The sequence below is a fragment of the Colletotrichum scovillei genome (genome assembly GCF_011075155.1).
Source record: "Colletotrichum scovillei strain TJNH1 chromosome Unknown Contig00004, whole genome shotgun sequence".
NCBI classification, from domain to species: domain Eukaryota; kingdom Fungi; phylum Ascomycota; class Sordariomycetes; order Glomerellales; family Glomerellaceae; genus Colletotrichum; species Colletotrichum scovillei.
Genome location: NW_023336262.1, coordinates 2,456,470 through 2,483,622, shown reverse-complemented (window position 1 = coordinate 2,483,622; position 27,153 = coordinate 2,456,470). Strand labels below are relative to the sequence as shown.

The 27,153-nt window shown below is 54.7% G+C and overlaps 5 protein-coding genes across 5 annotated transcripts; 3 read left to right on the top strand and 2 right to left on the bottom strand.

Annotated features, from left to right (window-relative positions):
* The first annotated feature begins 7 nt into the window (after window positions 1–7).
* On the top strand, window positions 8–2,845 carry HER10_EVM0002188 (uncharacterized protein). Its single transcript, XM_035471912.1, has one exon. The coding sequence runs from the start codon at window positions 710–712 to the stop codon at window positions 1,910–1,912; it is 1,203 nt and encodes a 400-aa protein (XP_035334700.1). The 5' UTR covers window positions 8–709; the 3' UTR covers window positions 1,913–2,845.
* Window positions 2,846–3,108: 263 nt separating this feature from the next.
* HER10_EVM0003382 (superoxide dismutase) lies at window positions 3,109–4,870 on the top strand. Its single transcript, XM_035473060.1, has 2 exons — window positions 3,109–3,769; window positions 3,904–4,870. The coding sequence occupies exons 1-2, from the start codon at window positions 3,547–3,549 to the stop codon at window positions 4,524–4,526; spliced, it is 846 nt and encodes a 281-aa protein (XP_035334801.1). The 5' UTR covers window positions 3,109–3,546; the 3' UTR covers window positions 4,527–4,870.
* A 917-nt stretch (window positions 4,871–5,787) lies between these two features.
* On the bottom strand, window positions 5,788–10,324 carry HER10_EVM0006243 (PH domain-containing protein). The gene is made up of 3 exons (XM_035475834.1): window positions 9,309–10,324; window positions 9,025–9,228; window positions 5,788–8,946 (listed from the first exon to the last, which is right to left on the bottom strand). Exons 1-3 carry the CDS (start codon window positions 9,309–9,311, stop codon window positions 6,583–6,585), a joined length of 2,571 nt encoding a protein of 856 aa, XP_035335009.1. The 5' UTR covers window positions 9,312–10,324; the 3' UTR covers window positions 5,788–6,582.
* A 5,286-nt stretch (window positions 10,325–15,610) lies between these two features.
* On the bottom strand, window positions 15,611–17,167 carry HER10_EVM0009307 (uncharacterized protein). The gene has a single exon (XM_035478797.1). The coding sequence runs from the start codon at window positions 16,771–16,773 to the stop codon at window positions 16,414–16,416; it is 360 nt and encodes a 119-aa protein (XP_035335226.1). The 5' UTR covers window positions 16,774–17,167; the 3' UTR covers window positions 15,611–16,413.
* A 3,466-nt stretch (window positions 17,168–20,633) lies between these two features.
* HER10_EVM0010000 (uncharacterized protein) lies at window positions 20,634–24,730 on the top strand. Its single transcript, XM_035479470.1, has 2 exons — window positions 20,634–21,804; window positions 21,999–24,730. Exons 1-2 carry the CDS (start codon window positions 21,627–21,629, stop codon window positions 23,909–23,911), a joined length of 2,091 nt encoding a protein of 696 aa, XP_035335273.1. The 5' UTR covers window positions 20,634–21,626; the 3' UTR covers window positions 23,912–24,730.
* Window positions 24,731–27,153: the final 2,423 nt, after the last annotated feature.

The following is a 27,153-nucleotide window of genomic DNA, read 5'->3' as shown; positions in this document are numbered from 1 at the left end:
TCGCAGCTGCCTTTGACCTGCTTCAATGTGCCTCCGCATTGGCCAGAACCGCCTGCCTTGGCGACTTGCCCGCCCTTGCCTCCCCTCAACTGTGGGGTCAGCCCCCCGACCGAACTCACTACCTCACGCAGTCAAGGCAGTATCCGTCACCCGGGAAGGTCGACACCAGCCTTTTCCAGGTGGATCTGGACCTGTTGGCCCTTGACTTCCTTGGGATCTGGGACGGGAGAGGGGGGGCAGCCACGGAGCCATCGAGCGTGGGGCCGCCGACTCTGCGTAACTCGACGGAGACCATACCTTACCTTAGACTTTGTCGTCTCGCCCTCGCCTCTCACACCTGCTTCTCATAATAGTCGCGACTTTTCCTCCTCTTCTTTTCTGCGATCCCCTCTCTCTACTGTGTATTAACTCATACCTCACATCTTACACCACTTACTTACCACTCTGCCCAGACCCAACTACAAAGGCAGAGATTTCCAAGTCAGGCTGAACTGAACACCAGGACACCCAGTAGCGCTGCCGCATGTGATACCTACTGTCACGAGTGCCGCCGCCAACACATACACACAACCAACCACCACAGTCGCTCAGACTGAACCAGTGGCATCTCGCCTCCTCAAATATCTTACATCTCCCGCCCGGCAAGGAGTGGCCGCGAGGGAGCGATATCTCTGCAAAGCATACCCTTACCTGTATCACAACCACAATCATGACTTCAACCACCACACCAATGCCCAACATCGGCGGCCTGTTGGCTCCATTACTGCCTGCTCTCGTGCCAGCAAGCATCTCCAAACAGCCCGCCATCGGCGTCTTGCCTCTTCTCAGCCCTATTCTGAGGCAAAGAGTCCAACTTCTTTCAGAGGCCAGCACTGAGCCATGGCTCCGTCTCCTCGCATATGACACCGACAAGGCGGCGCGCCTGGCAGAGATTGTTCAGAGCGGCAGGCTAGAACCTCATCCCGTATCTGGCGAGGTTGAGGTAGACTGGGAATATGACGCGAAGACGAGGTACAGGCGGCTCGATCTCGAGACCCTGCAGGCCTTTGTTGCTCTCGAAGAGCTCGAGTTGACCTTCCAACTAATCTACTGCGTCGGCGACAAGGACGGCGGCGGCGACGGCTGGAGGATCGGCGAGGTTAGCGTCACCGACAAGGCGGCACCCTTTGGAACTTTTGGCGGCTATTCGACCATCGCTGAGGCCGAAAAGGCCTATGCAGACGAAAAGTCAAAGGCGACGACGACGTCAAAGGCAGCAGCCAGCTCAGCGTACAACGACGCTGCCGAGGCGGATGACGACGAGGACGATGGCTACTGGGACAGATATGATGCAACTCCCGCCCGCACGCCAGCTAACGAGTCCCCCGCCGCCGTCAAGCGTTCCCCCGCGCCGCACGTACCACAGGCGTCGCAGCTGGGCCAGTTCCGAACCGACTCGGCAGAGGATGCGTACTATGCGCAATATGATTCAGTGCAACCGGCAATGGACGCTCACGATCCCGACGAAGAGGTTGAGGGTTTCGAAACGGCCCCTCCTCTGGGACTTGGCGCTGTCGTAGGCCAGCATAACTCGGATCAGGGTCTGAACGAGACAAACGGCTCCTGGACGCTGGCTGAACCCCCGCGGTCGCCCTCAATTCACAGCCAGATTGACGAGGACAGGGCTGCTGTACTCCTTCACCCGCGCCCGGCTTCGAGCGCTAGCAGCAACGGCAGCCGCTTGGTCGAGAAGCTCGAGGAGAGCGTGGGCAAGCAGGACCAGAACGAGTTCGGCGTGAAGCAGCACGTGTCGAGGAGCATTCGCAGTCTCTTCCTGCTGGCTCGTTCGTCTGGTATCGACAGGGAAGAGTTTGAGCGTTTGGTGAAGACGGAGCTGGATGTCCTTGGCATGATTGAAGACGACGAGGTTTGAAGTTTCGAGGCTGGCGGACTTTTCTTGTATATGACGTTTCTCCTCCTCGGTGGTGCTCCGTGGGGATTTCCGCGGTATCAGGCTGTCATTCGGCATAGGATTGGGTTGGGCTGCATGTAACGGGGCGTTTATCCATGGTCATATCTTTGAATACTGAGGTTTAAACAAATATCTCGTAAAAAAATGGTATCAAGTGAAAAGAAGTCCAAGTTATAGCGGAGAAAGCAGCTGCTACCGGGAAACGTGGTAGCATATAGGAAGGAAACGCTCAACAATTCCCGTAGTCTGATGAGCGAACCCCGGCGCTGATGGTAGTTGAGTACAAGTCGGGGAAGAAGATGTTGTCCAACAAAGTGCCAACGTTAGGCTTGCTGACCGAATGAAAACTTGAGGAAGACGGAGCGTGATAAGGAACAAGAATGGGCGCCTCCGAGTTGATCGTAAAGACATAGGTCCATAAGTTGAAGAGTAGGTAAGAGTAGTCGCATCAAGGTAGTCGTCTATTTGGCCGGTCCCAACGCTTGTGAACCTTCCAGCATGCCTCGGTCTGAGATAGGGAAGAGGGAGGGGAGCGGGGGGGTTCGAAATGAACCGACGGCTGTCCAACCGCATCGCCCCTACTAGGTATAGGGAGTCTCGATCGTCTGATCTCTGACATTCCTCGCGACGAACGAATGGGGGAGACTCCGGTGTAGGCTGTATCTAATTACGGCATCCACGTTCATGATGCACTGTTGATGAAGATTTTCGACATGGATTCCTCTTGTTGCTGGGAGCATATCAGGTGATTTGCTGGTTCTGGATCTCGGCCCATGGGGACACTCGCCAGTGGAGTGATAAGTGTTGTCCGATGACGCTTGATGAGAGAAGATGCGTGTAGGTTTACAGCGCCCCCTTCACGCAGAACTCGGAAGGGGGATCATACTGTGTAAGCGCCCAGTCAGTCTTTGGGGGTGGTGTGTGTAAGACGAGCGGGCGCGCGGGCGGTCATGTAGCCGCCGTGGGCCGGAACCGGGTTTATGCCGTAGGCACTGAGATTGGCGGTTATGTTGGTGTGCCTTTTCAGACGTTGGTCGTGAGAATGATAGACTACGATTGTGGAAGGATTGGCGGGATGACGAGTGGCAAGGTTGATTGAAGATTGGGTTTGTAGTTGATGGTGCATTCACGGCTTGGAACCGAACCATCCGGGAGGAGCCTGACCAGTGGCCGGTCGCTGATTCTCCCAATCCATCCAGTCACAATAAAATCCAACACAGGATTGTCTTTCTTCTCGAATTCTTCAGAAAATGCAGCTCCTGAGTCGTCATGCCGTGCAAGTTAGAAGTTGCATCTTGTAAGTCGAAGCCATCACCAAATGCTTCCCCGGCCCGTAGACCCACCCCGAAATGACCCCACAAAAGGTCGGAACGTATTCGCGCCTCAATCATAAGGCCACAACCGAGCGCGCCAATTGGACACGCGGGAACAGCCGTCCCAAAAAAAGTTCACCATCGTCGAAGCTCCCGGCCTACAGCTTTCCCTTTCGTCGGCGACACGGTTCAACCTCCCTACCACGCCCCCCCTCCAAACGACCGTCCTCCCCCCAGATCCACCAGTGATTGAGGAAATCCGGCATACACATACAACAAACAATGTTCTCACGATTAAGGTTACCGCGCATCGGCGCGGGCATCGCCGCCGCCGCCAGAGCCGCGCCGGCCAGACCTCTCCAGCAGCGCTCGATACACTACGTCCCCCAGCTCTCCCACGACTTCAAGGACGGCGTCCCGGGCCTGCTGTCGGCCGACGGCTACGACATGGCGTGGAACCAGTACATGACGCTTGTCCTTGACAAGCTCAATGCCTTGATTGCAGGTCAGTCTACGCTGATCCCCTTCTCCTGACTTGGCGATCCTAGCTCCCGTCGCATGACAATCTCGACCCGTTGGCCCTATATACGATATGATACAAAGAATAACATGGCCAATGCTAACTAACACCCAACACAGGCACCGACCTCGAACAGCGCGACGTCAAGCAGATCCTCCTCGCCTCAGCCCAGGACCCCTCCCAGGCCCCCGTCTTCAACAACGCCTCCATGGCGCACAACACCCACTTCTTCTTCAAGAACATCACCCCGAACCCGAAACCCATGCCCGAGTCCCTCGCCGCCGAGCTCTCCCACTCCTTCTCCTCCATCGACACCCTCCGCCGCGAGATGATCCTCACCGCCTCCTCCATGTTCGGCCCGGGCTTCGTCTGGCTCGTGAAAGCGGGCCACCAAGACTACCGCATCCTCACCACCTACCTCGCGGGCTCCCCCTACCCGGGCGCCCACTGGCGCCTCCAGAGCACCGACATGAACACCGTCGGCCTGGGCGGCTCCGCCAACAAGTACTTCCAGCGCAGCGCCGCCGCCCAGAGACCGGGAACGAAGCCGCCCGGCGCGCTCGACGCCGTGCCGCTCCTGTGCCTCAACACGTGGGAGCACACGTGGATCCGCGACTACGGGCTCGGCGTCGGCGGCCGCGGCGGCAAGAAGGCGTTTGCTGAGGCGTGGTGGGAGGTGATTGACTGGGAGGCCGTCAACCTCGCGGCGGACATTCCTTCCCGGCCACAGTTCATGCGGTAAACGAAGAGACGAGGGCTGGGGAGAAAATGATCGCCGGACTTGTGCGAGCTGTGAGGGCTGGTGAAGTAAGGCCTGGTTGAGTTGGCAAACGATTGCTACGCGAGTAACCAGTTGCACACGGCAGAGCCTGAAACCTAACCTGGCGAAGGAGAATTGGGGCGAAAGGGGGACAAGTGGGGAGAGACCCGTCCATCACCATGGGAGATCTTCCCCCTATAGTCCTGCAAGATCTTGTGTGGATAGTAGTCGAGGGCGGGCTGGCGGATTACATGTAGGAATTATTAAAAAAGGCAAGACGACACTGTAAGAATAGAAAACCGCTGCACATATATAGAAGATGGGTGTTGCAGAGTAACATGTACTATTCCTGTACTACTTTGAAGACTTCTCCCCCCTCCCCCCTTCTCTACCTCCCCGCGCATTCAAGATCGTGCCATCACTTTGAGTCGAATAAGATGTCAGGACGTACGGATCGAGTATGGCTCTCGGCGAAACCACTTGGTCAACCCCTAGGCCCTCTCCGATATACGTCCCGCTTGATTCACTTAAGTCCCAGTAAAAGAAGAGGAGGAGACCTAGGACACTTTCCGGCGAGTTCCCTCGACAGAAACCTTTTCCAGGTAAACGCGCCTCGTTGACTGTGCCTGGCTGGAGGTGATGCAAAAGAAAAAAAAGCTTCGCCCTGTTAGCATCTCGGAACCGAATCCAAGGGGGCAAGGAGTACATGTACCCTCCCGCGTCTACGCATTGCATTGATACCCGTGAGCAAAAGCAGCGAAAGCAAAGCCGCAATACTCATTCTCTATGCAGAGACTTCCCAAGGAACTTCCAAAGGATCGTAACCAAGTCTACCCGGTTGGAAACCAAAAAAGGCTAAAAAAAGACAAAAAAGGCAAAGGCAAAGGCAAAGGCAAAGGCAAAGGCAACACGAGCTTTTACCAGCACTGCCGAAGTTTCAGCTCAATCCACAGAACGACCTTTTTATTGCCATTGCCTTTGGATCTTTGCTTCAAGTAAGAAACAAAAAGAAAAAAAGTTTTAATAGAGAAAATTCTGTGTAGCCTATCGAATCTTGTAAATTGGTAAAGACATTTGGTCGTCTCGATTCAAACCTTCTTGCTCTGTTTCCCCTGACTGCATTCCGCGCCAGGCCAAGACTCTCTCTTGAGCAAAGACTCAAGTTCAATCTCCGATACATCACATCACAAGAGAAGAATTCACAGCTTCAACAGTCACGAGAAGAAAGAGCACGTGATATTCATTTTTCATAACCGAGATCCCGGAGCGTCGCCCACAAAAGCGGCTCGGCTCCTGTTCAGGTCCCCCCTATTTTTCATTTTGCAACTAAACTCTCTCAACTAGCTATAACAAAAAAGTAAACTTAGGTATCATGGTAACCCCTCCCAGTAGTAAGTAATATGTTTTTTTAAAAAAAAAGGCAAAGGAGTGTCTTTTCGTTCCATTTCATTTCGTTTCCGTTCCGTACGTGTTGTTTTCTTTTTTGGTATTTTGTTTTTCTTTTCGGCGTTCATCAGAGAAATAAGAGATAGTGAGAGATAGAATAATTATGTTCAGTAAGGAACCTCAACAGAGTTGTCCAAATCAAAATCCCCGGGTTTCCTATCCTTTCCCTCCCCCCCTGTTGTAATAAATAGAGGAAAAAAAGAGGAGTCATATACCCGGCGTCAGGTAGAGGGGGGAGGGAGAATCTGATTTCAAGGATGTAACAAATGCCGCTATCCAGATGACTTATGCAAGAGAAAAGGTGGAAAGGAAAAAAAGAGACGAGGGAGATGGTTCAAGCTTCTCGGAGTGCCCGAGAAGCTCGACCTCTCAAAGAAGAAATGCAAAAAAATGGCAAAAGAGTGTACCAATGACGACCTTTCATAAGAGAAATAAAGTCCCCGAGGCAAATGTTGCTCGCTTGCTGGCTTGCTTTGCTTGAAGTGAAGATGAAAAGCAGAGAAAAACAGACGTTAAACACGAAACGCAAGTCATTATCGGATATTCGGTGCTTTTTCTTGGCTTTTGAGAAGGATCGTGTCGACAGGGAGGTCTAGATCATGTTGCCGTTGACACTGACCTCGAAACCATCACCCTTCTGCTTCAGCGCCTTGGCGAGCATCAACTCCCGCATCCAATCGATACGGTCATCGCGGCTCTTGACGGCAAAATGATGCGTCTTGCCCGTGCCGTTGGCGCCCTCGGCGGGGATCGACCCGGAGCTCGAAGAGTGCCCGTGCCCGAAGCCGTGCAACGCACTCCCGCGCTTCCGCAACTTGGCGCCCGCGGACTCCTTGTCCTTGTCCTGCGGGATGAGCTGGAAGCTAAACGCCGCAACGGGGTCGCTCTTCTCGCGGCTGTGCGACGACGAGGAGCTGAAGTGGACGGCCTTGAAGGCGGCGGAGAGCTTGCTCTGTGACGCGAGGCTGGAGCACGCGATGGCGTAGTCGTCGACGTCGACGTACTCGAGCGTGCGGTCGACCGTCTTTGCGTCCTTGTGGACGGCGAGACGAGTGCCCTTGAGGGTGCAAAAGGTGTCGTTCCACTCGTGGCGGAGCATCTTTGTCTTGCGCTTCTTCATGGGGCCCTGGAAGGTCACGCCATCCTGCTGAGCGGCGGAGGCGGCTTGCTTGACGGGGAGGGAGGGCGCGAGGTGGGTGATGGGCGGGATAGCTTGCTCAAAGGGGGTTGTGCGCTCGATGGGCGACCAAGGGTAGTTCACACGGGGAGGGGCTTGGAGAGGCTGGTGTTGCTGGAGAGGTTGAGGGCGGACGGATGTGCGTGGGGAGGTGTGTCTGGGTGATGTGCGGGCGATGGGGGTCGCGGTGTTTTCGTTCAAGGCGGGAAGGACGGGGAACGAGGGGCGGCGGGCAGAGGAGCGGGATTGGGTGCGGGAAAGGGGCGGCTGCTGCTGCTTGGAGACGCCGGGACGGTAGTTCATCTCAGGGGGAACGGACTGGGAGACGTCGCGGGCGATGCGGTCCATGGGCACGGCGGTGACGGGAACATCCATCTCGGAGAAGGGAGTGCCGAAGCGGTAGGGGTTGTTGATGGGGCTCTGCAGGTCCGGCGACATGGCCTCGGCCCGGTCCATGTGGTAGGGGACGAAGCCTTGCGGCTGCTGCTGCTGGTATGGGGGCGTCGGGAGCGGCTCCGGGTGGGCTGACGGAGGAGGGACAGTCGAGGCGCGGAGAGGGCTGGCGCGAGGAGCCTGCTTACCCGGGATGGAGAGCTTCGGGAGGTGACGGAGGCGTTCAGGCTGGGCCTTCATGGCAGGGAAGCCCATCTCGAAGGGGGGTGTCGGCGGCACTGTGGTATCCTCGTGCTTCTGGAAGTCGAGGAACTGGCGCACATTATCCTGGGGGTCCCTCGAGATTACGTTGCGGAGGGCAGCCTCTTGCAGATACTGCAGAGGCGTGGCGTTGCCGGGGCCCAGCACGTCGGAGGAAGCCACCACGGACGGGACGGCGTCCGAGACAGGCCTGAGGATCTGCGTAGGGTCGAGGGCCCTGGCAGTGTGTGGGTTGCCTGGGTTTCCGGTGATGACGACCTGTTCCGTGTCGAGGTCGACAAAGGGGTGCTCCTTCTTGAAGGCCTCGATGAGGCGCTGCTGCTTCCTCCACTTTGAGCAGTTCTCACCCTTGGGGCACTGGTGCGGCTTGGGGACGACCTGCTCAATGCCAACGATGGACACAGATTCCATGGGCGTGATGATATCGTCGTGCGACGGCTTCTTGGGCCGCCTCCTGCTGCTCTTGCTCCTCTTCATCCCGCAGTCGTCCGTCTGCTGCCTTTCCGCCGCCCGGACCTCGCGGGTCTCCTTTTTGACTTCGCGGCTCGGCTCGTCTTGGATCGGCGTCGGGGCGCGTGGCGAGCTGGGTCTGCTGTCGCGCAAGACCTGAATCTGGTTCCAAACGCGCGTCCTCATGCCGAATGACGGAATGTCCAACTCCTTGAGATCCTCAAACTTCAACGTAATTAGGATGGGCCCGTTGATATCGTTCTCCACGAAGCGGCCGGCGACCGAGAGCTCAATGCCAGCATTGAGCATCGACTGCGCAACCATCTCTGGCGTCCATGAGACGAGCTCTCTCGACTCAAACTCTTCGTACGTGAACTGAAAGGGACCGCTCTGGTGTCTGGACGGGGGCATCGGCGGCTGCTGCGGTCTGATGTGTCGGAATGGCTCATCGAAAGGTCGCGCCGTCTTGGGTGTCACTGGGGACAGCGTCAGGATGGCCTCGTCAAAGTAGCTGGCAGTGGAAGCACGGAACAAGTGCGGGCCGGAAGGACCCTCAATGTTCTTGTTTGGTGACTCCATCATCTCTGTCGCATACATCATCCGCCCTTGACTCGATCTTGGCGTCTGCACCTCATCGTAGGATGACAGTGTTGTGATACTTGGCTGGCCGCCAGACTTTTTTGCGCCCACACACGTTAGCTATAGCTCTCTCTTGGAGATGAGGCCACTGCCGTTTCCAACAAAATCACTTACAGAGTTGACACTGATCCGGGGAGAGTTGTCTTCAAACTCGCTGAGCACGTCGTCATCCCATTCCATGTCCATGAATTCGGTCGCCACCGACGTTGGCCTTTGCGGCTCGGCCTTGATGCCAAAGAATGTGTCGCGCATGGGCGCCTTTTCGCGCATCTCATGGCGCAGGCGACGCTCGCCTCTTTCATATTCTTGTGTGTAGTTCTAGCGGCGCAAAGTCAGCCTCAAAAGCCACACACCGCGTCGCAAAACCCTCCCATTTTGACTGTCATTCCTCAACTCACCATTTTGTGTGCATGTGTGTAAGTGGTTATTCCCAGATACGGAAAGTGGGGTGGAGGAATGTTCAAGAGGGCGTGGACTGGCTATATCTGACTTGCAGTTTACAGCGCAGGACAGCCTCCTCCGTGGCAGTTTTGGTACCCTTCTGTTTTTGCTTTTTCCCGTACAGCTGGGAATCGAGGGGGGAAAGCCGTTGCCGGCAGCACTCTGCTCTATGAAGCCTGTAGATACTTGGGGATAGCGGCACGCAGTGCAAGCTATGGGGAGGTTGAATACGCCTCGGGGCTAGGAAACAAGACCAGCGAAAAGGAGATGCCTAAAGGAAAAAGAGATATGAGGTCCAGCAGAGCCGAATATGCTCGTTTGGTATGTAACGGGTCGCAAAAGAGAAGAAGGAGGGGATCCGGTACAAGGCGGGCGCCTACCGCGAGTTATGTATGTCTAGTGTGTCCATGCACGGCGGAGCAGTGTAGGGATGTGTGACTAGGGGGGGTGGTTGACCGTTGAGGAGGAGGAGGAGGAGGTGGTGGAAGCATGGTGGTTGAGAGAGAGTCGGATCACAGCACATACGCAGCAGCAGCAGCAGCAGAAGCAGAAGCACGCACAGGTATCCCATCACCCACCCATGGCATGCCCTCGTTCCCCAATATGCATGCTGGCTCTGGTGTGATTCGACCTGTGGCACTTGCACACGGCGCCGATGGTGGCACTCTGAACAGACCAGTCGAGTGTATAATAATAGCCCAGGTAGTGGTGGGCAGGTCAGGTATCTAGGTTCTGTGTGCTGGGTTCTGGGTTGGAGAGCCGACAGAGGTAGATAGAAGAAGTGCGCTTGCGTGTACCTACGTGCGTGTGTGTGTGGCCGAGCGGGCAAAGGCCCAGCCCATGAGCCGACCATTCATTGAACCCTGAACAACGGCGGTGGTCCTAGGCGACAATACCGGCGTCGATAGTTGTTGGGTCAAGATGTGAGAGGAGACAGAGAGTGAGCAAAAGAGAGAGAACGCTTCGAAGGCTGGTGGTTCCCCGGCCAAAGGGGGTGTGTAGCCGGACAGCCATCCATGTGGATAGAGGTGCACAACCGGCAGCAAGCACTTTGCACTTGCAGCAAAGCACCACGCAGGACGCGGCATGTACTCCGTTCGTTCCCCCCATCCCAACACAGGCAACTGGCCAGGCACAGGGCAGCACAGCAGCAGCAGTGGGCGGAAGCTGTGCTCGTACAGGTGGAAAAGGGAGGTCAAGGTCGAACTGGCGTGGGGAAGCGTAGTAGTCAGTACTCAGCAATGGACCTGCCTCTGCTCTGTGAGGATGTGTGAATGGAAGGGGGGTGGTTCGAACTTCGAACAGAGAGAGGAGAGAGAGAGAAAGGTTGAAGCGAGGAACGGGAAAGAGGGTCTAGGACGGCGCAAAGGTCGGGAAAAGTGTAAACCTGATTGGCCGGGGACGGGAAAAGAAGCTCGTGCATAGCGCCCAGCCGACGGACCTGGACTTTGGGCAAGAGCAAGAGGTAGGCGCTGGAGCTTCCCATTGGCCATAAATCCAGAGAAACAAGATGTCGTGGGACGTTATTTTAGGGAACGCTAACACGCCATTGGTTGAAAAATCGGGATACCGTCAAGTTATCTACGGGAATAGGTACGTACATACATCCTTGCCCCCGGCTTGCCGCTACGGCGGCGGTTAAGCGCCCGTCTTTCTCAATCTGGCGGCCACTCGCTGTTCGCTTGTCGTCTGAATAAGTGGGGCATGTCGACGACCACCCCCCGGTCGCCGGCCGTCAACGGCGTGAAGCACAAAAAAAAAAAAAGGGCAAGGCAGGAGACAGAAGGGAAAGAGGGGAATGGGGGTGTGTGGCACACATCCGCCGGGATGAGACCTTGCCATCCTCTTTCTCTCTTTCTGTCTCTCTGCTGTATCCGAACGGATACGTCTCTCACCTCACCTCACCTTACCTTCAATGCTTTTCCTTTGCACACCTTTTTTTGGGCAGTCATCCACAACTCCACAACACCCGATTGCGCATCCTCGCTCAACCCTCGTTCAGTCCACCGCCCGCAACATGGGCTCTTGCCTCTTGGTACATACATACACTCCATACGTCCTCGAACTCGACTCTTCTGGCCCATGGCCCCCACACCATTCGAGCTAAAATTCCCATCATGCCCTGTCCATCACCTGCACTGACAAGGACCAGGGGCAAGGACGAGCAGCTTCCCCGGCACACACACCTCTCTCTCCCCGTCCATCTCTCTTCTCTTTCCCTAATGACCTCGCACCACACAAGCTTGAAGCCGCATGCCATAGCAAAAAAAGCAAAGAAAAAAGCTGCACTGCACTGCGCTGCACTGCACACTGCACGCTTTCCTCAACCCGCCCGCCCGTCCGCTCGTGGTTCGCTAGTGCCCAGCTTACATACCATTACCGATACAACCAGCATACAGCTCTACCTTAGCTATCCATGCCATAGTTCCCATGCCTGCTTGGCACCCTCTTCTCGCCTTTCGCGGCCTTTGCAGAGAACCCCCAAAATGCGCCGCCCACCGCCTGCTGTTCGCGGACTTGTATCACTATCACCGCCCACGGCCCACCACCCATCACTTATCGGACCTTAGCTGTCATCACATTCCAATCTTATCAAGTCTCTTTTTTTCCCCAGAATCAAGCCCAGCACCACACAGGCGTATTCTTAGCTATGTCTTTGACATTTCGCACCTTTAGTCTGGGCAAGGCATGTGGATCAAGACAAGACGAGACAAGCCATGTGAGCGCCCTGCCCAATCCCGCAATGGCCGTCCTCTCAACGGCCACCCGAATCCTTCTGGCTGGGAAACTTTCCCAAGGAATGCAATCGCCCGTACAAGTCCTGCATCGTGCGGCTTTTCTTGCCCAGCTGTTCGTTTTCCCGTATGGCGGGGACGAGCAAATCAGTGCTACACCGTGACCGGCCACCTTACTAGACCGTCCGTCAACCATACGCAGGAGAGAGAGGCCCAAAAAGAAAAGAAAGGGGAGACTTACAGCCACATCTACACCCCCTCTCCCCATTTCTGCCTCCTTCATGTTGCACCCTCGGCTACCTACAGCCCACCGCACACCTCCGATCCCGACGAGTCTCGACTCTCAAATGTCCACGGTCAAGGGCCACGACCCCACCCTCACGATCAACTGACTTCCCCTCACTGGTCTTCTCAGCCACTCAGTATGCCCATCGGGCCTCCATCGGAGAAATCCCCATCAAACCGAGACTACCATTCCGTCCGGGGGTTTTCGACGAGGCCAATGGCCTTGCGAGAAGCCTCTTTTGCGAAAGGTCCCAATATGAGGCGAGATTTCGTCTTCCTCTTGAAATTGGTCCTCTTGGGTGACTGGACTGACATGGGACGGTTCGGATTTCAATGGGTCCTGTCACGCCCAAAGATGACCTTTCTTCGCTCAGTTGGCCCGTTGCGCTCCTCATCCTCCACCTTGCGTGTCACCGTCGGCGCAGTCCGTGGATCGCTTATCATTAGTTTCGCCTTGCCCTCAGCTCGCAAATCATGCGCGCCTCTGGGCACATACTTACCGCCCAATCGCTCAGTGTCGATAGCGGACAACGTGACCAGGCAAAAGCTGTAGCTGTGGCACATGACCTGCGCAACTGGCTCACCGTTGCTGCCAGGCAAATTTGATAGAGGCAAAGAAATCTCTCAACAGTCGATGAATCCCCAGTCACATATCCACGTATGACTTCATACTCACAAGCCCTGCAGATGGCGGTCAAAAGTGTGACGAGAGGACATGGTTGATGCAGCAGCAGCAGGTCTCTTGGGCTTTTGCATTCGTATGTATGCACCCGTCGCTAGCTTCCATAGCTTGATGCCGTGGAATGGGAACTCTTGGCCTTGTTTGCTGGATCAGAGTCTCCATCCAGCGAGCCATAACTGTCCCAAGAGGGACCAAGGGGGCTGGCAGAATGTGCTCTTGATAGGTAGACGTCGATGGACGGTCTGGAGATGGTGGTACGACAAGACCTCGGTGGCCAGCTTTCTACCCCGCAGAGCCGTTGAGACAAATATGCGATATATGCCATGTCCAAAATACGGGTGCTGCCACACTCTTGTATGTTGGCGGATTGGGATGCGGTGATATCTGATAGAGCTGCAGTATCGGACCTTGTAGAATTTGGGAAGCTGACACCACCACTCTGGTCTCTCTCTCTCTTTCTCTCTCTCCGGATACAGGATCAGAATCTGCGAATCGGAGTGTCCCAAAAGCACATCTGATTGGGGCGCAGATAATGACATTGGAAAAGTCAAGGCATTGGTGAGTTGCCATTGCTATCATGGTGGCAGCCGATTCCGGTCCCAGAAATTCCAGCCCCTCTCCGGGCCAGCAATCAACCAGTTGCGCAACATCAACTTTTGTGTGTCGGTGTCGGTGAAGCACCACACATCTCCACATGTAAGGAAGCAAGAATGTGCTTCGAGGAACAACAAGAGGCCAGCGCAGAGAATTCCCGCTGACTCATAAGACAGCCTAAAAGTGCTGTGAACTTGTGAGGGTCGACCCCGTCCTTGCGTTAGCAGTGTGACGCTCTGCAGGGAAGCATAAAGCACGCTCCCGCTACTGCATCCCCATCTTCCATGTTCATTCCAGGTGGTGTTCGATGCGTCTCCGAGACATAAAAAAAGCCGTGGCGGTATCTGACGGGACAAGAGTTTGTGAATCATATGCAGTCTTGCCTTCTTCACCGACTCTTCACGTCGTCTGGCATGCCCTTGGATGACCTCATCCGATCATTTCCGCGAGACAGGGAGAACATGTGTTCAGCATGCCTCAGTGTCTCGGCCAGATCAAGAGTCTTTCCTTGCGCTGTTGTCTCAGTCCCTTCAACGGCAATCCATAGAGAGCTTGTCCGACCGGAGCCGGGTCGCACAGAGAAACACCTGGCGGTGATTGAGGTTAAACAGCGACCAGTAAGAGGCCGAAGTGCGAATGGCGGAAGGAAATCCCGGCAATGGAGAATTGACTGTCGATTATTATGCTCCGCGGCCGACTCTACCCGATGGCCATTCGAGATTCAGTGTAAGACCAGGCCGTGTTCCAAGGCAATTGGGCAGGGCGTCCGCATTCAATTTCTGATCCTGGAGGAGGATCATCGAATATGGCCAACCCTAACGTGGGCTACGGGCACAGTGCACCTTGTACACACCCCTCAGCCCGCAATTGAGCCCAGCAGGGGTTGATGGCTGTGGTATAGTGGACGATGGTGTGGTTTGGGGGAGACCATCCTCGAATGAATTGGCGTATTCTCGAGGGTGTTTTCACCTTGTGTGTGTTCGTGAGAAACGACGTTCTCCAGACATGTCTCCAGTGCGCAATTCATGTCCTCCAATGAGTTGGCTGGAACACGTTTTCACGCGCTCTCACATGATGGCGGACTAATGCGAGCCTCGCACTACTGTTGTGGATGGATGACTCTCCCGCTCATGTCAACCAGTGGATTTCGATGCTGGAAAGGGGATTGTGATGATGTTGACAAGTCTCAGAACCGGAACTCGTTGCATTGTGACCGTTTGCAAGACCCTAGAAACCTCTTTGTCAGATCGCATGGCGATGCGGCGCGGATGGCCTGAGCGAGACGGATGCAGGTCATCGTGATTTCGGTCCGTCAACTGGCGCTCCACTAGTGGCATGTCGAAAATGGCTGCCATCTCGTAGTTGACAGGGCGAGGCGAGCCGATACAGAGGGCGTGGGTTATCATCTGCAATGTGCTTGGCATCCATCTGCCACGAGTCGTATCGCAAGCAGTCAGTTTATCCAGACAATGGGAGGCATTGTCCATAAGATGGCTCAAGGTTTCCTTTGTCATTTGTATCCTCAATGCAACATCGAATTCGTAATTCATTGTTGGTTGAAATGCATCCGATGTTGGGGCTGGAAATGCTAAATCTTCAGTGTTATTTGAGTTGTCGATTGTTGAAGAGAAAGGTTGTCAGCTGCATGTCATCCCGTAATGTCTAGACATGCGACGTTGAAAATCATGCAAACTTTCCTATTGTGCCTTGGGGTCTGAAATCTGACCTCACAGGGGCCATGTTCCCTTCCAAATTGCAATGCAGTTTGCGCTGTATTTGTGATTCTGTGCCGCAATACAACACAGTATTTGAGTGAATCGCGGCGTTGGGGGTTGAACCTGGAAGCTTAGATCCACAGATTCAGCGGGAGGGCGGGAGAGCATGGATCTGGTACAGTGCTCCCGTACGGTACGGAGCTCAAAGCTGAGAATGTCGGCCAGGGTGTTCCTGGCCTTGTGAGATTTGCTAGGTAGTCGACCACAATAGTTTGTCTACCGCTTTGAATAATGCCGCGATCTTTCTTAGTTCGCCCGTCTTCTTCTCCATGTTTACGGACGTAATCTTTTCGCCAAAGGCAAACAAAGAGCCTAGAGACAGACTAGAGGCCGTAAGTTCCGACTAGGATCTGTGTCGATGTGCCGCGCGTGGCTGGGGTCCAGAAGCGACGCGATGTTGCGCCGTTCGCGAGCTGTTAGCGGAAGAGCGGGAAGACTGGGATGCCCAGGCGTGGTTTCTGTTCTCCGCAAAATCTAGCGGCCGCATTCCCTGCAATCCGATATCTCGACCCTCAAGGTTCAAAGATGCTGTTCACATCACATCACATTAACCTAGCCACAACAGGACAGTGATTGGGGATGATGGGCACACCTCGACGCCTCAAAGTCCGTCCGCCAATCAACGGCGCGGGGTTTTGCTCGCTGCCATTGACGACTTCAGAAGATGAAAGCTGACATAGGCAGTGGAGGGAAACGATATGTGTGATCTGGAGAAAAGGAGATTGCACCGTGACAGGGGCGTCCTTCTGTCGCCCCTTTCTGGCTGAAAGCAGGTACGAACGAGGCTGTTGGCCTTGCAACCGGAGTCGACGATCGCCTCAACTCAATCGAATGGTTCAATGTCACCATGTCCGCAGTGTAGTATCCGTCGTGTACAAGGGGAAATGAGGGCCCGAGGGTGAGGCACAAAAACAGTGTCTTGGCCACGCCGATCGTTGAATCATGCCATATATGGCTGCGAGAGAATTCGTATTGATGTCGAATAATGTTGTTATACGTGCCGCACGAGCTGACAATGCAAATGGAAGGGTCGGATGTAGATGAGGTTGTGATAGCGAGCACCGATATCAATCAGTTGGGCACTGACAGTCTGACAGAACGGCAACCCGACCCACGAGGCACTGGCGTCTGACCGGATAAACTTGCGTCTTCCGCGGGGCGGACGCTGACGAACGGCGGGCTCTACTGCGGCGAAGGCGGGAAGTAGTGTATCCGTACTGCGGGACGGGCAGATAATTGTTGCGCACTCCGCGAGCCATGGGGCCCCTGAGACTCGAGAGACGCGATGGGCGACGATCGTGGACATTTTGCGATAATTGCGATTGTCGGCGGGCAGAAAGGCAGGCATCATGTTGCGAGGGAAAAGCAATAAGACCCTGGGCTGTTGGCTGATGAACGCGTGCGCAAAAACCTAGTCAAGGTAGGCACGGCACGGATGCTGTGCAGGCCGGGTGCTGCCTTGAGGCTGCGAGCTGTTGGTTCGAGGCGCCGATGCAAGACCGTTCGTTACTGACGGGTAGGTTTGCAGTGTACTCCGTAGACCCCGGATCAATGGCAAGCCAACGCTCCGTCAAGTGCATCCGCGTGAACTAAAGTTGACGGAGTTCGGGTGTAATGGCGGTAGGTAGTGTCGTTGGAGCTGATTAGGTCCTTTGGGCGATGGTGCCAGTTGGGAGGGAAGCTGTCGCCATAATTAGCCCGCATGATCCAAAAGTTGGCAGACTATCGATATGAGGTGATATCGTGACCTGGCGGGTTAAACTCCCGGCTAAGAGGGATAATCCTCTCGGATTGGGGGCAAAATAAAAATAGAAGCAGACGACGGTTGTTAGCTGCGGTGACTGAATTCTGCGGGTGACAGTAAACAGCTGCAGCGGCTAGACGATGTGACGAGCTGGATGACGCATGGAGAGGTGTGCTCAAATTAGCCCACATGTCAGAGTTGCAAAAGGGCAAATAGTGTGACGCAAAGAGGGTTAATTCAGTCACGCATCATGAGCTGGGCGGCTAATTAGGCCGCCAGAAATAGGACCAGATGGGATCATGGATGAGGTTTATTCCGAGGGTGACGGATGGCCAGACGGTCAGATGAACGGTACCTATCCGTACTGCGTAAGCAAGCAATGGAAGGTACAGGGAAGTGAAGATGATCCGAGTATCCCGTCTCGGAAGGTGGTGAGGGTGGTACTCCGGTGCCGTAGGGCAATGTACATAGCCAAGTAGGTAGTCCGTACCTTAGCTCACCAGGCAAGAGCGTCCTGTTGGCGGGAGATCACCATCATCGGCGGACCTTGCCCGACGTGCCTCCTCCAGACAGCAAACTTGCCGTGCGGCGGGCGGCGTGCCTGCCAGATGCATACGGCAAGGAAGGTACCTTATGTTGTCGTTCGGCAGCACTTGTACGGCACGGAAGGAAGCGGAGAGCAGGAATAGGAGGGGAAAGAGATGAAGATGCGTCACTGTGATTGGCTGAAATTAGTTAGGAAAACACAAAAGCCAGATTTTGGCTGGCAGATGGTGGACAAGCATCTGAGGAACGTGCCATGCGTGCCTTCCGCTGCAGCGCCTTGCTTCCCCTGCGAGAGCAAGAGCAAGAGACAAGAGGGGCAGGAAACATGGAGCTAAGGTGCCTTAGCATGCGAACCCCGCGAGAAGGTGCCCTGTCACTTGCCGCGCTCCTGCCGCGTATTGGCCAAAGCTCTGCCCCCACCCGGTGGACTAGCTGGGAGGTCCCTGACCAATATTCCTGCACGATCTTCTCGCTTGCAGCAAACAATAGCCAATCCGGGGCCGTAGCGGACCATTCGCAAGAGCTTAAATCCCTGCGACATCACAAGCGCTAATAAACGGTTGGTCCCGAAGCCCTGCACGAGACGACAAGTCGTCACACCTCGCCGTCGAATCAACGTCTGCGCCAGCCCTCTTGACAAAGGAACCTCGACTGCACCGACAATGACGCTAACGACGTGCTCCGTACCTCTGTCAGGCTGTCCAAGCAAAGAGGTGGCAGGTGCTGAGGACTGGAGAGGGAAAAAGAAACGCAGAGCAAATACCTCAACGGAGTAGTGCCTACCATCGGGAGGATGAGTAGCTAGCCGCAACCTTGTCCTTGTGCCTTTCTGCAGCCGTTATTCGCAACGACTTCGGTGTACAGCAGGCAAGAAGCAAAGAAATCCTTACGGCTCTGGCGGAGCGGAGCACCTTGCACGACATCTCCCGCGGTGCCATGATACCCCCTTGCTTGCTGCACCTGCCACCACTTTCGGCTGTAGTTGGGTATCGATGGCCAAGTACCGGCCTCGACATCTTCCACTCTCCATCAAAACCCACTCGCTCTTCTTTGGAGATGGATACTCGCCTCACTCGCCTATCCTCCCCACGATCCGAGGTATTTTCACTCTCTTGATTATCTACGGATGATCCAATTACACCAAGCACAAACCCACCTGCTGACAGGCTACAGGATACAGCAAAGCACCCCTGAACTTCTCGCCATGCACGACAGAAAGTCCCAGTTCCACCGTATCAACTCCGGCAGCCACATTTGACCGACATTGAGTGGCCATATGGACCATCCAATCCGGGAGCTGACCGCCTTTCTCGGCCTTCTCATTTGTGGATGCTCTTTAGAAGACCCTGTCTTAGTCGGTCGAGTCCAAGTCTTGAAGAAGAACACGAGGCAAGATGAGGTCCAACATCGCTCTCGCCAGAGTTGGGAACCTGTTGCCAAAGTAGCAAACCCTACGGGACCTATTTCGACGGGGCTTGAACTTTCGCCCAGCATGGGTCTTTGGGGGAACCAACAGCAATGAAGATCATTCCCAGAAAATGATCAGGCTGATTGCCATATTTGATGCCATTCAACGGGGGCTCCAGCGGTTGACTAGTCATGTCCCGCTCATAGTTATCCATCATGCAACCATGAAGCGAGGCTCCTCACATGGGATGATCGGATGAATCCACCGCGTTTGTCAGACACAGGGCTAACCTCACCAAAAAAGGTTGACAGGGCCCCATACCCATGCAAACCCGTAGGTTCTTGCCCGGCTTTCGCTTCTGGCTCTACGAATACCTACGGTAGTATTTCGATGATGGGTCCCACAAGCTCAGCGAACTGTGTTGGTGGTTGGCAAGCTTCATGCAAGTACGTGCGATCCTAGGACAGAGCTTGTAAGTGGGAGGAATGATCCACGACCAAATATCTTTTGCAAGGGAGAGCCTGGCCAACTACAGCTCTGCTCATTGCTTGGTCATCCGTCGGCCCCCGAAATCCTCTATTCAAATCGTGCCACCGACGGCCTGCTTGGCGGCCGAGGGGGACCATCTATCGATAGTACTTGATGTCGGAGCCGGTGCAACGTATACAAGATAGAGCAAGGCCATACAGATAGTCCATACGGATACTATTCTGTGTTTCTGCAGCTCCGGCTGCGCAACGGACTCCCGCGGGATGAACTCGCATCCGGGCGAACTGCTACTCGCAGCATCAAGTTTCCCCTTCCAGTCGATATTGAAGATCAGCATCTGCACCGGTCAGGGCCCGGGACGACAGAGTGGACGCGGTATCGACGGCGGACAGCCGGAGAGGCATATGGCCGGATGGGGCACAACTCGATAGCAGGTTGGCAAGTCGGGTTGGGCAAACAAGAGGTGGGCCCCATGTGGTTCTGCATGTCTCTGCGTAGCGTGGTGACCAGGTGGTCGAAGGTGTGCTTGGCACCTTGGTCCCCATGGCCTGCCATCCAGAGCCAGCCATGGCAAGCCACGATATGCATGCGTTGCCCGTTCACTCGCTCGACAGCTGCTCGCACCCATGTCGTCCATCTCGAAGCTGCCCCCCCTCTCGACGCGGAAGTGTCCATTCCTATTCTATTCTCGGGTGGGGTCCAACAGTGAGTGCGACCGCCTTTGGCGGCCCATTCTCATTGGAGCCTGTAAGCGCAGGTCAAAGTCTCACGCACTCGACGTGAAGGCGGCCAGCCGGCCTGCCTTGTGCCCTAGCCTACGTTAGTCTGGAATGCAGAGCAGACACACACACACACTCACTCACGGCTCGGGGGGACGATGGAGACACACATACATAGGTGTATCCAAATTTAGAACAATATTGATGTTGGCTACGTAGTGAACACCAGGCAGACCACTCAAAGGCCCGTTGGTTGGCGCAACAAGAGGACGGTCATGATGAAGGCGGCCACAATATAAGACTTTGGACCATCCATCACGAACAGTTGGATTCTGGCCTCCTCTCGTTGTTGATCTGTAGAAGTCAAGCAGAAGAAGAAGGAAAAGTGATCCAAGTGTTTGTTCAAGGTTTTTTCTCTCTCATTCATACAATTGTTTTTTGATACCCTCCGTCCACAATCTTCGGAAAACCCCAACCACTCGAATACCACCCGATAATCCAGTTCAAGGCAAGCCGGACTTGCTAAACGACCAGTCACTCATTCGACACCACCGAAACGAAAAAAATCCACAGTCGATCACTCTCGACATATTTGCAATTTTACAACTTGCAGCGCGCCCATTGCTTACAGTTCACGAAACGAGATCGGATTTGCTGTTGCATTTTGAACGACAAGGAAGAAAGAAATAATTCAATAATCTGATACGATTTGGAACCTTGGGTTTCTGGAAACTCGACAAACCATTCGACAAACAACCCGGTCTCCCATCTCAAATTGCGTTGACAGCGGGCGAGCGAACAGACGTTTCCTGACCACCGAGTCCCCCTCGTCGAGTTCTCCCCCCTCTCCAATATCGATCCCAGGTTGTCCCCGCCTTTTTTTCACTCTTGGCTACCAGGAAAGAAAGAGAAGCGAGAGAGCACAGAGGAACGAAGACTGCCTCACCCAGCACGCACACACAAATCAGAAGAAAAAGAGGAGAAGACCACAACGCGCGCACTCGCACTCTCACACCCTCCAGGACCCCTGGTCGTTCTTTCCCCGGTCCAGAGCACAGTGTCGTTCGCTTCCGTCTCTACACAGTGTAACGGTTCCTGCCACGCCCCTCCACTTGTCGACCCTGGTCCCTGATCACCCCCGGTCCACCACACATTCACACACCCTTCACCACACCCCTCCCTCCCTCCTCTCTCTCTCTCTCTCCTCCGCCCCAGTCAGCCAGCTCTAGCTCTGTCTTCGCTGCTCGGCTTGTCATTCACACGCAGGTACCTCCATCGCGAACAGAAGAAGGGTACAAATGGCATCTCTACCCCCCAACCACATTCGAGAGGACTTCATGAGATCAACAGCTGCAGTCAACATGGCCGTCGCATCTTCTGCGAAGGCCAAGTCGGCCTGCAAAGCCAACAACACCACCAACAACAACAATGCCAGCTCCAAGGCAAAGTCACAAATGCACCGCCGTTCAAGGACAGGTACGTTCATCCCAAGAATCCCCTTCTTTTCCCCAAATCCCATCCCATTTAGCATCGTATCAGCCATGCTTGACTTACACCCACATCCGAATCCCACTTACACGGGAGCCACTCTCCCTTACTCACCTCAAATTGTGTCTTCCACGATGGTCAAACCTCATCTGAACACTTGAGACTGATTGAATTCTCTACAGGATGCTACACCTGCAGACTGCGCCGCAAGAAGTGCGACGAGGGCTCGCCAATGTGCTCCGCTTGCAAACATCTTGGTTTGACATGCGAATACAAGCGCCCAATGTGGTGGAGCAACAACGATGCCCGCCGCAAGCACAAGGACGACATCAAGATGATTATCAAGCGCAAGAAGCTCTCAGAGAAGGCGTCGCACACGATCCAGACTTCCGTCGGCTCTCCTCCCGGCCTGTCGCACTCTCTGCCCACCTCTGCCACCTTTTCCGACCCTCTGGACCGCACTCGCTCCGCCTCCATCGACTCGCACTTCTCCCAGGCTTTCAACTTCAACAGCCCGCCAACTGTCGGTGCCGATTATGCTGCCTACAACCCCCAGATGCACCCCGACTTCATGTTCAGTGGCTTCCCCTCGCCTTACGAGATTGATGTCAAGACTGAGCGCCAGGTCTACATGAACGATGTGCCCACTCTGAGGGAGTCGACCATTTCCACTTTCAGCACCTACCACACTCCCCCGCCCCCGGGAACCATCCTGCCTTCCTCCGTACCCCTCGACGGCGAGTGGACCGAGCAGATCTACTCTGAGCGCAAGGAGTCCCTTAGTGAGGAGGCCCTCAACGTCAACTTCTTCGACTTCTCTCATGGCCCGGCCATGTCCAACCGCCAGGTCGCAGTCGAGCTTGACGAGAACGATCAGCGCCTGCTGGACCACTTTATCCAATTCGTCCTGCCCACCATCTTCCCCATTCTCGACTCCAACCAACATGGCTCCGTCGGCTCCGATCTGATCCTGCCGGCTCTGCAGAGCAACAAGGGTTACCTGCACTGCTGCCTTAGCATCGCCGCCCAGCACTACAAGGCGACCATGAACGTTCCCGGAGAGGAGATTGACCAGGACATCATGCGCCATCGGTACGCCACCATCTCGTCTCTTTGCGACGCTTTGAACAAGGACGAGAACCACCAGGAGATTCTCGAGGCCGCTTTGGGTCTCATCTTCTTCCAGTGTGTCGTCGGTCGCTTCGACGACGCACTGCCCGACATCCCCTGGCACCAGCACTTCCAAGCTGCCATCAGCTTGGTCCAGAAGCTTGACCTCCCCCGCCTGGTTTCGGATCCCAATGATCAGATGACCCAAACTCCCTTCAACATGACTTTGACCTCCTGGATTGACATTCTCGGCGCCACCATGCAGGGACAAGCTCCTACCTTTGCCCACACCTACCGCGAGAAGCACCTGTCAAACAACCCTAGCCTGGGTCTTCGCGAGCTCATGGGATGCGATGACCGTGTCATGTACCTCATTTCTGAGATCGCCTGCCTCGAGGCTCTCAAGGGAAGCGGCATGGACGACATTACTCTTTGCCAGCACGTCCACGCTCTTGGCGACCAGATCAACCTCACCGAGATTGGCGAGCCTGGTCCCAAGATGCCTTACAATAACAATGGAAGCCTTTCCCCTAAGCAGCTTTCCAAGAACATGACAGCCGCGTTCCGCCTTGCCGCTCGCATCTACCTTTGCAGCTTGGTACCCGGCTTCAACCCCGCGCAGGCTTCCTGTGTCGGCTTGGTTGAGAAGCTCGCCAACGTTCTCCAGCTCATCCCCTCGGGACCTGGAGGCTTTGACCGCAGTCTCGTCTGGGTCTACCTCGTTGGCGGCTCTGTCAGCTTGCCTGGCAGCTCTTTCCGCGCCCTCTTTGAGGACCGCGTTGCCCAGCTTGGCGATGTCTCTGACTGCGGCTCCTTCGGCCGCGTCGCCTCGCTCCTCAACGAAGTCTGGATGCAGACAGGCAACATCAAGAGCAGTGACAGCTGCGCCGGCAGCCCTGGTTCCACGCAAGGAGCTGAGGCGGTAGCATACATCCACTGGAGGGATGTCATGCAGATGAAGGGCTGGGACTTCTTGCTCATCTAGCATCCTGGCTGGTTCCGGGTTGTATAGATGTGTGCAGAAGGCTCGCCTTTCATCTGCATGGTATGTATACCGCCTCCGCAAAGGTGATTCAGGCAATCGATTATTCCCTTTCGCGCAACCAGGGCTGCTTGGCAGCCTGTCTTGCACTGCTGGACACTTTAGAATCTTCTCTTCTGATCTTCCCCATTTTGATACCACATTTTTCTACATTTACACCAACCTAATCAAAGGTTGCTTTGGGTTTATTAGAAGGACACGCCGCAAGGCACACGGAGCGGACATGAACGATGAGAGCGAAGACACTTGGATCACACTTTTTTACCTTTTCTTCTGACTGGACACTTTCACGGGTGAGGGTGCACGGGGCAGCTGGGCCTGGCTGCCAGGATGATGGATGATGACGAAGGATGATGGGAAAGGGACCACCTGGATGAGGCCCTGGAACATGCAATGGAAACATGAGATGCGACGAACGACTATTCTTCATTTATTCAGACGGAACAAACTTTCGTCTGATAACTTGGTTTTTCTTTCCTCTCTTGGGTATACCATAGCATGAGCACGGGAAACGGGCTTCATCGGAGTTTATGTTTGGGACTTTGGGACTAGCATTTCGGTGCATCTGGACTGGATCGGATGGATCAAAGAGAAGGGCTCTGGGAGCTGCGATGGGCTAGCTTCCCAGTTGACTTCTTCACATGGTACTCATTCGGTAGCCTTTCGGCTCCCTATGGAGCAGTTGGCAGAATCGAGCAGGATCATAGGAATCATGTAATACCAAAACATTATACCCAACAATTTCAAAAGCGCTACTTTCGAATCATGCCTTTTCTCCCCTTTACTGGGCTTTGAAAACTCTGAAGAATTCCCTCACGGGTGGTGCCCACCGGCCGAGTCCGAGATTTGTCTAGGCCGGTCTATGCCAGGGTGGGGGGTCGAATCTTGGAAGAGTACACAGTATTACAGTAAGGTAAGGTCCAAAGGTGTGAAAGTTCTCCGGCTTACTGCGTGCTTGCACGGGTGTGGCGATCACCACCACCTTCCCCCCTTGGAAGCACTTGGGCCGAAGCTTACGCGCAAATGGGACGATGGAGGGGAGGGTGCGTAAGACGGGAGTGACGGACGAGAGGAATTGGTTACTGGACGAATTTGAACATGAGAGAGAAGGAGAAAGAGAACAGCGATGGGGAAGGTTTCCCTTTGGGAACTCGGGAGTAGAGGAGGGGAAAGGTGGGAGGTGAAGATGCAAGCTGCCGATCGAGGGTAGTACAAAGGGCCACTGTAACGTGTGTTTGCTCGAGGTGAGGTACCTAAGGCGCCTTACAGTACAGTGTCTTCTTCTGAAGCCAATTGAAGCATGTCGCGGGAGGATGCGCGATGTTTGGATGCGATGGACATGGGGTGGGTAGGTAATTGGCTCTGTGGGTGGTCATGAGGTAGCGCAGGTTCAAAGAATATTCCCAATGAGGTGGACAGAGAGCTTGTTCATTCTCATAGTGGGCTATATCACTGTTCACACGCACTATAATACACCTTACCTCGCTTGAGGGTACCGACGCGATAGCGCCATCTTTTTTTTTTTCGGTCCTTTCTCTTCTTGTCAATGGAGGTTGTTCTTGCGATGCCGGAGGGGGTTTGGGGACGAGGAAGAGAGGGCGGTAGAGGTACGGCGGGAGGTTTGGAGGGGTAAAGAGGTCGCACGAGCCGGTGGTGCCCTGGGCTTGTGTATCCATGTCCCTTTGAAGTGCTGTGGTGTCGGTGTTGTTGTGGAGGTGAAGAGATGGTTTGCCGGTAAGGTAGCGGTGAAGGTCGGCTTGGCTCGGTGAGCTTTGGCCCGGTGTGCGGCGGGGTGTTTTACCAGGTACCTTAGCTAGGGAGTGCCCTGCGAGGTGTTTGGTTCAAGGTGAGCTCACCTGACGTTCGTCCTCGGTCTGTGTGGCTTGTCTTTTGGCCGGGATCACGAATTGGGCAATCCCGTTTTTTCCCTCCCCACGCCGAGGTAGTTAGTTAGGTTCGGGGTGATCACGAAAGAGGAGGGAGGGAGAGAGGGAGGGGTGAGGTGAGAGAAAGATCCGAGATCGTTGAGTGTGCAATGCTTCATGGATTGGAGGTCCGACGTCAGTGGTGAGCAGGGTCGTTTGTTCAGAGTGCTGACGATATGATGAGTCTTGAAAGAAGGATTGATTGTAGATCACCTATGGGGGCTGGGGCATTGGGAATGTGGACACCGAGTTTTGCTGGTTCTGCAAGAAACCCATCGCTGTGGGATAGAATAGAGTCGAGTCACCTGGGACTCCATGGCATCATTCCTTTGTGTGTATTCATGTTCGCTACCTTACTGTGCAATGGGGGTGGGTGTGCGTTTGTAAAACAGTGCAGTACAGCTGGGGTGGTTTGGGGACCACAGTATCGAGTTAACTGTGGTCTCGAGATTCTATTCATACGGGCTTTGATATCGAGTCTCAATTGTTCGGATTACACACCCCTCTGTCATCCATCCAAGGTATTGACGAAAGGCAGAGAGAGGGAGTTTTTGGGTTTGTGCGGGGACTTACATCTGGGCAAGGAAGGGGGGGAAAAGAGACAGGGAAGAGAGATAGGTCTCAGATGACGGAAAGCGAGATTCACCCAAGCTTAAGCGCCAACCACTTGCATATCCCGAACCCGTACCCGTTCCCCACGATTTCGGGAGACCGTTCACCGCCGTTGTTGAGTCACAGAACACGCTCGAGATACGGAGTACACGCACGCATATTTCGTATATGTGTTGTGAATCACTGTGAATTGGCGAGAACGGAGTGGTTCCCTTGGGGGTTGGTTAATTCTCGGCGCCGATATCGTCTTGGGGGGGAGGGGTGCACAAGACTGGTACCAGTATTCATTAGCGTAGTACGAAAACAGGGAAAATTCAATCAAGTATCCACGTGACGATGGTGTCTGTGGTTTGCGATTTGCTCTTTCTCCCTTGCATGGGGCTTAAAACCTTGAACGCTTGGAAACGTCGTTCCCTCATTCCTCTCTATTCTTCTGTCTTTTCATTTGCCGGGGGCCCTGCAGCGGATGGGACCACGGGATCGGACGTGCGTGGAATTCTTCGAAGAGAGGTTCTGAGCGAATCCTGTATCGTCACGTGGATGGAGGGGCGTGTGTATCCGTACAACAGCGAGGTTGGCGAACGACGTTGGAGTTTTTTTTGGTTCCGCTAGAGGGGCGATGGTGGGAAGAAAAAAAAGGACGAGCAT

What these genes read in the sequence shown, in the direction of transcription:
- HER10_EVM0002188 (XM_035471912.1), top strand. Translation starts at nt 710, where the DNA reads ATGACTTCAACCACCACACCAATGCCCAACATCGGCGGCCTGTTGGCT.
- HER10_EVM0003382 (XM_035473060.1), top strand. Translation starts at nt 3,547, where the DNA reads ATGTTCTCACGATTAAGGTTACCGCGCATCGGCGCGGGCATCGCCGCC. An exon ending in GCTCAATGCCTTGATTGCAG is followed by an intron (nt 3,770 to 3,903) that starts GTCAGTCTACGC and finishes CACCCAACACAG; the next exon opens with GCACCGACCTCGAACAGCGC.
- HER10_EVM0006243 (XM_035475834.1), bottom strand. An exon ending in CCCGGATCAGTGTCAACTCT is followed by an intron (nt 8,947 to 9,024) that starts GTAAGTGATTTT and finishes GGCGCAAAAAAG; the next exon opens with TCTGGCGGCCAGCCAAGTAT.
- HER10_EVM0009307 (XM_035478797.1), bottom strand. Translation starts at nt 16,773, where the DNA reads ATGATGCCTGCCTTTCTGCCCGCCGACAATCGCAATTATCGCAAAATG.
- HER10_EVM0010000 (XM_035479470.1), top strand. Translation starts at nt 21,627, where the DNA reads ATGGCATCTCTACCCCCCAACCACATTCGAGAGGACTTCATGAGATCA. An exon ending in GCACCGCCGTTCAAGGACAG is followed by an intron (nt 21,805 to 21,998) that starts GTACGTTCATCC and finishes AATTCTCTACAG; the next exon opens with GATGCTACACCTGCAGACTG.